This window comes from Sinocyclocheilus rhinocerous, unplaced genomic scaffold (genome assembly GCF_001515625.1).
Source record: "Sinocyclocheilus rhinocerous isolate Xijiao unplaced genomic scaffold, SAMN03320098_v1.1 scaffold779, whole genome shotgun sequence".
Taxonomy (NCBI): domain Eukaryota; kingdom Metazoa; phylum Chordata; class Actinopteri; order Cypriniformes; family Cyprinidae; genus Sinocyclocheilus; species Sinocyclocheilus rhinocerous.
The window spans coordinates 400,793-411,245 of record NW_015652150.1 but is presented as its reverse complement, the minus strand read 5'-3'; the positions used below and the strand labels follow the sequence as shown (position 1 = coordinate 411,245).

General features: G+C 37.7%; 1 protein-coding gene across 1 annotated transcript in view; it reads left to right on the top strand.

Annotated features, from left to right (window-relative positions):
• The window catches only part of LOC107713826 (TGF-beta receptor type-2-like), a 31,245-nt gene that overhangs the window by 2,485 nt on the left and 18,307 nt on the right, over window positions 1–10,453 (top strand). Inside the window, exons 2-3 of the mRNA XM_016519454.1 lie at window positions 6,516–6,672; window positions 7,362–7,552. Coding sequence (XP_016374940.1) covers window positions 6,516–6,672; window positions 7,362–7,552 — 348 coding nt within the window. The remainder of the gene's footprint in view (window positions 1–6,515; window positions 6,673–7,361; window positions 7,553–10,453) is intronic.

Genomic DNA, 10,453 nt, shown 5'->3' with positions numbered 1-10,453 from the left:
TGATCTTCAGAAATCATTCTAATATGCTGATTTATTATTAGAATTATCAACAGTTGTGCAGCCAAATATTTTTAAGTTACGCCTTCTTTCTTTGCGTGAACGTTTGGGCGGCGTTATGCAAATCTTCTCACATCGTGACGTAGACATGTGGGGTGTGTTAGAACGAGCCGTTTTAGGTAGGTGTGGCTGACTCTTAACTTTTATAAAGAATATCTCTTTGGATTTGAGACTTTAGTCTTTGCAACTTTACAGATCTTCTTTATGCACCAAGAGCTTGTAACACTCCAAAGAGAAAGGAAAAATTGAAATCGCATCATATGACCCTTTTAAGAAACATTGTAGTATTATGGTGCATGAAATCATGCAAGTACTGTAATACAGTGGTACTTTTTGGGCACATTTTTGTTAGTGGCAGTGACAGTTTTGTCTCTTTACGCTTTGAAAGACAAGGCATTCCTCTAATCGGGTGCATGACATTTTAACATGTTATTACATAAGCTTGTTTCTGTTGTTATTCCCTCAAATGTGTGTTCACACAAGCCCTTATGAGCTAACAGATGAAAAACATTACGAGTTTGTCTTTTCGGTTGTAGTGGAAGTGTTTGACAGTGCGCGCAGGACGTTTTTCTATTTCAACCAGCCCCGCATCCTTCCTCCCATTGGTTTAAATTGTTTATCTCTCTCTGTCCTGTCATTAATTTCAGCCTCTGTGATTACAGGTTTAGACACTAATTACACTCACTGAACTCCTCCCCATCTCACGCCTGTGATTATACAGCAGGAGATGTTTGTCACAAAGCGCTGTGTTTGGTGGAGCAACAGAGATATTTCTTACAGAAATCATATTTTCCAGATGTCCAGCTACATCTTTGCCACTTCCTGTTTCCAGCCTTGCTTGGCTGCATGTAGCTCTGCACACTTCGCTGCTGAAACACACTAGGGCTGTGTGTGCTATGTTTGAGCCACGTGCAAGCATTTTGCCCTGCTTGTTTTAGGCATTACAAATAGCATTAGATGCCCCTGTATGCAGGACACTTGCCTTCCTGTTGGTGTCTGCCCACATACAGTGCCGTGAAAAGGTTTTTGCCCCCTTCCTGTGTTTTTTATTTTTTGCATATCACACTTAATCATTATACAGTGCCGTGAAAAGGTTTTTGCCCCCTTCCTGTTTTTTTTAATTTTTTGCATATTTGTCACACTTAAAAGATTCAGATCATCAAACCAATTTTAATATTACGCAAAGATAATGCAAGTAAATACAAAATGCAGTTTTTAAATGATAATTTCATTTATTAAGGGAAAAAAGCTGTCCAAACCTACCTGGCCCTACGTGAAAAATTATTTGCCCCTCCTCTTAAATCATGAAAGAACTGTGATTAACCACATTATTTTAGAAAGCTGAGTTAAATTTCACTAGCCACACGCAGGCCTGATTACTGCCAGACCTGTTGAATCAAGAAATCACTTAAATAGAACCTGTCTGACAAAGTGAAGCATGCTTAAAGAGCAACACATCATGCCGCGATCTAAAGAAATTCAAGAACAGATGAGAAACAAAATAGTTGACATGTATCAGTCTGGAAAGGGTTATGAAGCCATTTCTAAGGCTTTGGGACTCCAGCGAACCACGGTCAGAGCCATTATCCACAAATGGAGAAAGCTTGGAACAGTGGTGAACCTTCCCAGGAGTGGCCGGCCTACCAAAATTACTCCAAGAGCGCAACGACGACTCATCCAGGAGGTCATAAAAGAACCCAGAACAACATCTAAAGAACTGCAGGCCTCACTTGCCTCAATTAAGGTCAGTGTTCATGATTCAACAATAAGAAAGAGACTGGGCAAAAACGGCATCCATGGGAGAGTTCCAAGGCAAAAGCCATTGCTGACCAAAAAGAACACAAAGGCTTGTCTCACATTTGCCAAAAAATATCTTGTTTATCCCCAAGACTTTTGGGCAAATATTCTGTGGACTGATGAGACAAAAGTTGAACTTTTTGGAAGGTGTGTGTCCCGTTACATCTGGCGTAAAACCAACACAGCATTTCATAAAAAGAACATCATACCAACAGTCAAACATGGTGGTGGTAGTGTGATGGTCTGGGGCTGCTTTGCAGCTTCAGGACCTGGACGACTTGCCATAATTGATGGAACCATGAATTCTGCTCTCTATCAGAAAATCCTGAAGGAGAATGTCCGGCCGTCAGTTTGTGACCTCAAGCTCAAGCGCACTTGGTTTATGCAGCAGGACAATGATCCAAAACACACCAGCAAGTCCACCTTTGAATGGCTCAAGAAAAACTAAATTAAGGTTTTGGAGTGGCCAAGTCAAAGTTCAGACTTAAATCCGATTGAGATGCTGTGGCATGACCTTAAACAGTCCATTCATGCTCAAAAACCCTCCAATGTGGCTGAATGAAAACAATTCTGCAAAGAAGAGTGGGCCAAAATTCCTGTGAAAGACTCATTGCCATTTATCGCAAACGCTTGATTGCAGTTGTTGCTGCAAAGGGTGGCACAACCAGTTATTAGATTTAGGGGGCAATTACTTTTTCACGTAGTGCCAGGCAGGTTTGGACAGCTTTTTTCCCTTAATAAATGAAATCATAATTTCAAAACTGCAGTTTGTATTTACTCAGGTTATCTTTGTGTAATATTAAAATTTGTTTGATGATCTGAATCTTTTAAGTGTAACAAATATGCAAACAATTAAAAAAACAGGAAGGGGGCAAAAAACTTTTTCACACCACTGTAGGTCATTTTGAGCTCATCCTGTCTTGCATCCTGCACTTAAAAATCATAGTTTTTGTTGTTGTTGAGTCACTCTGCTGTCAAGTTTAAAAAGGAAAATTGCAATTGTGCAATTAATGGTGCTCAGATTGTCCAAAATGTGCATTTTGTACAGTTATTTTTGAAGTACCTTATCAGACGTATCATTAAAATTAAGTTGACACCCACTCTAGACACCCTTTTGGGGCCAGAGCCCTTTCTGCTGGAGCTGTATGCTACTTATCGTAATGTACAGTCCTTAAATGACGTTAGAAAAAAGATCTGAAAACCGTTTATTCGCCAAACTTGTGTAAGTAATTTCCATGTGGCCCTCTGGATAAGAATCACATATTTTAAGTTAAAAAACATATCCCTCAGGTTCAGATTTAATCATTTCGGCTGTGTTATGCATACTGTCCAAAGGAAATAGTGTGAGGTAATGGCTCTGCAGTATATAATGTTATCCAGTCAGGCCAGGCAGTAGATAAAGAGTCAGTGAGCAGTGCCTGCAGAGTAAAAAAGCTCCTTTGTAGGCCATTGAAGCCGTGTGAGATCCAGGCTAGTGGATGAAGGTTGTGAATCCGAGCTTATGTTTACCGAAGCCTCTCCGGGCCTCTGTGCCAAGAACTCAGAAATAGCTATCTCAGGATGAGAAGAGGGGTCACATAACCTCAAAATGGCGGCATCTGATTTGACCATATTTGTCTTCGTATCCTCGTGGCCAATACAATCCCCTCTTGGCTCGAACCAGAGGCTAAAAGGGCACATAGTCCTGCTTATCTGCCCAGCTCATAAAACAGAGCAGCCAAAAAAAATGACAGTGGATTGACCTTAAGACAAGATGGTATCGTATTTGTAGTTTTAATTTGCAGTATGCAGTCAAAACAAACCTATTATGCCACAAAACTGTGATGAACCAACACTGAATATTTGCTAGTGTTGCAAAGATGAGTTTGTGTAGTGATTGGTTGGTCAGTAGAAGTGTCTTGGCTGTTATTCTGTCTGTGGAAGGAAAGCCACACATCCGCCCTATCTGTGCTTCCTTCCTTGGTCGGGTCACCTGTTTTGTGCTTTCCAGATGAGCGGTGGAGACAGATTGAGGAGCGAGAGCTGAGTTAAGGGAAAATGGGGGTCGGAGGTCTTGTGATTGTCTGTCTACCATGTTATGGTGCTGCCTTCTCTGTATCAGAAACGATTCCCATCAGTGACTTGAACGTGAGGGATTAGTGCTGCTGGACTGATTTGCAGGTGACTCCGGTTTCAATTTTAAGAGGCTGATTTTTATCACACTGATAGTGATTCGTAAGTGACTGACAGCATGAGCGACAACAGATCATTGGTGATGAGTCAAACTTCATTCATATGTGAATACAGCAACAACCAATGGGAGAGCAGAGAGTGGAGTTCACATTGGATGCTTTCCAGCAAATTAACCTAGGGATGCAATAATATTAAATTTAGTATACTAAATTTAATATTATTGTAAATTTAATATACTATTTCACTTCAAAATAAATGACATTCAAAACAATAAAAACTAGCATATATCATTTTAATGCTACAAGTGAATAGGCATCACACCATTATAGTTTACAGTATGAAACATAGAAGTTCATTTTGAGATTTGCTAAAGATTACATTTAACAGTAAAATTACTAGTGTTTTTGTAGATTAACTTTAAATGAGTGTTAGATGATGGCAAAGGTAATCTAAAGTTAAAAAGGGTCAAATGAGCATGCAGAATTAAATATACAATATTGACCCATATGATAAATAAAAACAAAACTGGACTGATAACTGATATTCTACTGGTATATAGTGTAAACGCTGTGTGACGCTGTGTGTTATTTTAGTATTATTTATATATTGTTATAGTGTTTATTTATATTTTGAATTGGCTTTTATTTTCATTTTTTCAGTTTCCAGTTTAATTTAATTTTTAGTCATTTTTTATGTGCTTTTGTCAGTTTTATGTTTTTAATGTTTTTGTTTAGTTCTATATTTAAATCTGTTAAGTTTTAGTAATTCTAGTACTTCAACCTCTATTATTTCTATTTTTAACGTATATAAATATAAAATAAATATAATTAATATTATACTATATATAAATATAAATGCATGTTACATATATTTCTTAAATATATACATGTATGTGTGTGTATTTATGTATACATATATACACAATGCACACACATATATTACTTATTGGATTAAACGATTTGACAGCCCTACTTTCTAGTGATCCTGAAGACCTTGATTAGCTTGTTCAGGTGTGTTTGATTAGGGTTGGAGCTAAACTCTGCAGGAAAGTGGACCTCGAGGGCCAGAGTTGAGAAACCCTACATTAGAACAGTACTGTGCAATTTTAATTAGTCTACTATACTATGATCAATGTGTTTAAATATCATTTGGGCTTTGTTGTATGGGTTGACTTCTAAGTCTTTCAGTGTGTTTGAATGACCGGTGCCCCTTTCAGTTCCGGAGAGCCAAGGTGACCTTTTATCACAGGAAAGTCTAGGACAGGGGTGTCAAACTCAATTCCTGGAGGGCCGGAGCCCTGCAGAGTTTTGTTCCAACCCTGCTCCAACACACAAACTCTGCAGGGCTCCGGCCCTCCAGGAATTGAGTTTGACACCCCTGGTCTAGGAGGTGTGTGGTACTCCAAAGAGCAGCTAAACGAACAAATTACGTAATACAGTTTAACGACGACTTATGGATTGGCCAAATGCAGACACACTGAAATTGAAAAACCATACACGCATAGAAATGACTCATGCAACCCCAAACTAGTAACCCCTTGTGTGTTTTTGAACTCACATTTTTGCTCTCTAGATTTACAGACTAAACCAGTGGCAGTAGCATAGCGTTTCCACTGATCTGAGTGAGGTCTTGATGTCATTCTCTACTCTCAGAGACAGGAGTTTGACGCGGTTTGGTCTCTCTGTGCTGGTGTTTGCTTGATCGCATCAGTGCATTTAGGTCAGAGTCTCAGGAACCTGACAAAGGAGCTGGAGACGAAAGCACGTCCAAAGAGGGCATTGAAAAGCAGATAAAAGAGCAAGCAGCATGTATATCTGATAACAGAAGCAGCCAGCATTTCATCTTGTACTCTTTTATGGTCCCTTAGGACTAGGTTGGGTATCGGTTTTTTTTCGATACCGGTGCTAAATCGATACTTTTAAAACGGTTCCGTAATGTTCTCTTTTGTTGGACTACAGGTTTAGAAATGTGAATACAAGGGAAGTTTAGCTTTAGGCATTTTAATTTAAGCATGTTTAGCTTAGTTAACGGAAGGCTACCTGCTGCCATCAGAGCAAGTGTAATTACTGCATTCACGCGCTCCTCAAATGCTCTCATTTCCCAAGTTGTGCTTTTAAGTCTGAATGTGAAAACAACATGGACACTCGCATACTACAAAGATTTGTTGGATTTGTATTATTAGAGCTTTCCGACTTGAGTTCATGTGCATTTTCTCAGTCGGGAAATAATTTTTCGTTTCGGAGAACCGGAGAACCAGAGGACAAATATTTCAATCGATCGCTCAGGCATGGCACCGAAATCTGCGTTCTGATTCGGTTCTAGTACATACCGGTTACATAGGTACCGGTGCCATATTGGTACCGGGTTTCGGTACCCAACCCTACTTAGGACACTATTCAAGGGCAGTACAGTAGATGCAGTATTGGATCAGAAATGTTTAATAAGAATAAATTGTTTTAATAGGTGACCTTGTTTCTGTTTTATCTTAGATGGGATGCATTCTTTATATAATCCAATACGGATTCCTCAACTGTGTAAGTTCTGTGACGTGGAGGCATCCGACTGTAAAGGCACCAGCACCTGTGAAAGCAACTGCAGCATCACATCCATCTGTGCCCATGCCGAAGAAATCTGTGTGGCTATCTGGTACGTCACTGTTCAAGTCATATTCTTCCACAACTTTTTATGAAGTGTGAAACATCTGTTGTATGCAAGTGTAAAGCATCTGCTTTGCACAACAGACAAAAATCACCAATGAATCTTGTTCACAGCTTGCAGTATCATTCCCATATTTTAAAAAAAAATGGCACAAAATCAAAATTGGCCCTTAATAAATATGCTTATTCTCACTAAATATTGTTCTAAAGAAAAAAAAGTGGTAGTTTTAATCAAAATGTGAGAACTTTCACCACTTCTGAAACAACTTTTCTTTTCTGCTTACATAAGCAAGGCCAAATGGTGAGGGGGGGAAATAATATTATCCAATAATATAAAAGTCTAATACTTCATAATCCAATTAAATACCAATAAGTATTATCAAGTGTCCTGTTTTACTATGAAATATGTGACATTGTGGTTAAATGTGCTGTGAATGTCATTTCATGTTGTCTTCAATTATGGAAACAGTGCAGTTAAATATAGCAACAAGTCATTGCTGTATCTAAGTGCTTATTATGTTTACTGATATAACAACAAGGGGACATGCAGTTTATTTTTTATTGTCAAAGTCACCTGAGAATGTAAAATAATTATTTTGACATAAGAACTGTCATTTGATATCATAATCTCTGTAATAACAGTCTGTGTTTATATTTGTGTGCTCTCGATGACATCAGGAGGAAGAGTGATGACAACAACACGATTGAGACGTTGTGCCACAATCCATCTGAGCCCCTCTACGGTATCATGGTGGAGAACTACAACAACACCAAGTGTGAAATAAAAAAGAGGATGTCAAACAGAGGCCCCTTCCACATCTGCTCCTGCAACGCCGAGGAGTGCAACGACATACTGATGTTCACGCTCCGTTAGTTTCTTTCTTCATTCCTTCTTTCTAGCTTTGTCTAGCCTCCCTTTTTATGTCATTAATAATAGTGGTTTAAGATGCTGAAATTTGTAGATTCAAATTATTTTGTCCTTTAGCAAGGTACTTCAGGTTGAGTCAGCTGACAGGCCCAGATGGTATCTGCGGAATCACATTTTCTCTGCTGATTTTTAAGAAAAAACTGCAGAATGGATTTAAACATAAAACTTTAAACAGAGCTGAAAAGTACATATTTATTGGGAGGTGAAAGCATAATGAAATGATTTTAAATTCAGCGTGACTCTATTTACTTTTATGCATGTTCCTTGTCTGATTGTGGATGATTATTTGCCAATTTTTTATTTTATTTTAAAAACTAAAAATATTTTATATAATTTTTTTTGGGGGGAGGGTTTACAAAATGATTACTTGAAAATGTAGCTGCTTTGACTCAGAAACAACTTTCCTTTATTGACTGACATAAAAAATGATTTGTAATTATTATAAACCCTTTCTCTTCCAATCACCTGGCCCCATTCTGGTAACGCCCACTTTTCACAATCCAATCAATTCCAGATGGATAAAATCATGCCCTGCCCTACAATTTATTTATTTTTATCTTTTTGAACATCGCGTATCGTTCTGAAATACAGTAGATTACAGAAATAAAATGGGTTGCTCGCATTTAGATGCCAAACAGTGTTTTTATTGTTAACTAAAACAAAAACTATTAAAAATAGTTTTCGCTAACTGAAATAAAGCTGAAATAAAATAGAATATAAATATTAGATGGAAAAACATAAACTTATAAAGCTTAATTAGACTGGTTCATTTTGGCAACTAACTGAAATAAACAAGTTAAATTACTAAAACTGAAATAAAAATATCTAATTGCTAAATGGAAGTATTAAAAAAAACTAATAAAAATGACAAAAGCACATAACAAAATTACTCGCATTTAAACTATTCTGTAAATATAAATATTAAAGCGAATTCAAAAATTAATAAATGCTATAATAATATATAAATAATGCTAAAATTACTCTGATGAAAAGGTCAGGAATTTTGAAGAATTTTATGAATGACAGACGTTCCAATTCAGTGGAAATCTGCAGCGTTCTGCAGTCACCGATTCCGTGTGGGCCTGCAAATTGGCAAGTGACAGCCTACATCACATTTCTCTGAGGTTTTCCATTGACTATGGAAACACTGCGCTAGTGTATAAATAATGAACTGTGTTTCAACTAGTTTTGGTTTTGATTGTGCTACACTCCACTTCACCACACTAGATAAACGGCACTCAACTGAGCTAATAAATCAATTGCAAACCCTAGCAGAACATGTTTATCTACCACACACAAGCTGTACAATGCTAACTATTTAGCACTGGCTCGTAGCGTGTAACATGCTCTGGTATGTGAGCTCAGGTTGTCGTAACGTTCTAAAGCAGCTGCATTGTTGCTAGCCAGGCTGTGCTGTCTCAGGCAGACTTTCTACTGGCTTTGGTTGTGTGGACGGCTGAGGATCTCAGACATGTGGTTTCCTGTCTGTGTAACTTGAAGCAGAGACATCACAACCACATGGCAAAACAGCTGTGTGTACTAGGCATGCACTAAAATAACCTTATTTACCACTATTTGGAAAGTTCATTGCATGTTTCGTACATTTTAAAGAGCCACATTTTCGTTTTTAAGCAAGGAATATCCGCATTGTATGGTTTCTAAATGAAATGCAGAGCACAAATTCAGAGTATGGGATACCACACTTGACCACACGTCACGTCCTTTCCTTTTCTTCTAAAACCTAAAACAGTACGTGGGGATTTCTGAGGTATGGGGTATCCTGAGGCGAGTGTGCTTCCTTCTTTCAGTATGTAAACACAATTATCATAAGCTAATGAAGACAGATTCTACCGATTTTACTTTGCGGATTTATGTTACAAAAAGATGTCGTTTGAGCAGGTGTTTGATGCCTGTAGTGTTTGCTATGTAGAAGCAGTCGAGGGAGGCTGTAATTCCATCCTCATTCCCTGCCAGAGTGGGGAAGTATCGCAGGAAGTCCATGTTTACTTATTGGAACGGTTCAATGGCATATTTCTCCAGAAATGCCAGGCATTGTTTTCCTGGACCATAACATTTTTATGACATTAACAGTTGCTGAGAGCCTGCACGTTCCAGCGATAAGCTCCCTATTCTGTATTCGACTGGAGATGCCGCCGTTTCTTTGGGCTTCATTATGGCAGCTGCAGGGTGTACACACCAGCTCGTAATTATATTCTGCACAGCAGAGCTTTGTCATATAGCAATTTCACACATTTTTTTTTTGTGCTGAATCAAATAAACAGAAGGTCAAGCTTGCACTGCTTTTGGCCTAGGTGGACTTTTTAGGTGGAAATACTCTGTGAAAACTAAAGGTGCCTCAGATATCCCTTTGTGTACTGAAGGAGCTACAGCATATATTTCAAGTGCCCCAAAACTTTCTTCATCCTGATGGGTTACAGGAAGAACTGTCAAAAGTTTATATAGAAGTTAATCATGAAGTTATTTTCATTGTTACAGTGTCAGTACTGCCATATTTTCTTATACGTTTTTTATGGTGGCTATTTAATTATATTTTTATTCTTACATTTTGTATTTTAATTTAATTATAAAAATATTTACAAAATATAAAAATGAGGACATTATACACACATTATAAAATTTTTAATAATATATTATATTATTTATTTTATATAATTCAAGTAAAAAAACTTTATCATATGAGATATTCTTCCACATTTAGTAATACATATATTCTATTATATATTATTTTATAATATTATCACAGAATAAACCCGACAGGATCATCAGGTCTTGTATCATCCTGAAGGGGGTTATTTTGCGATAGCAACCGGCTGGATGTACA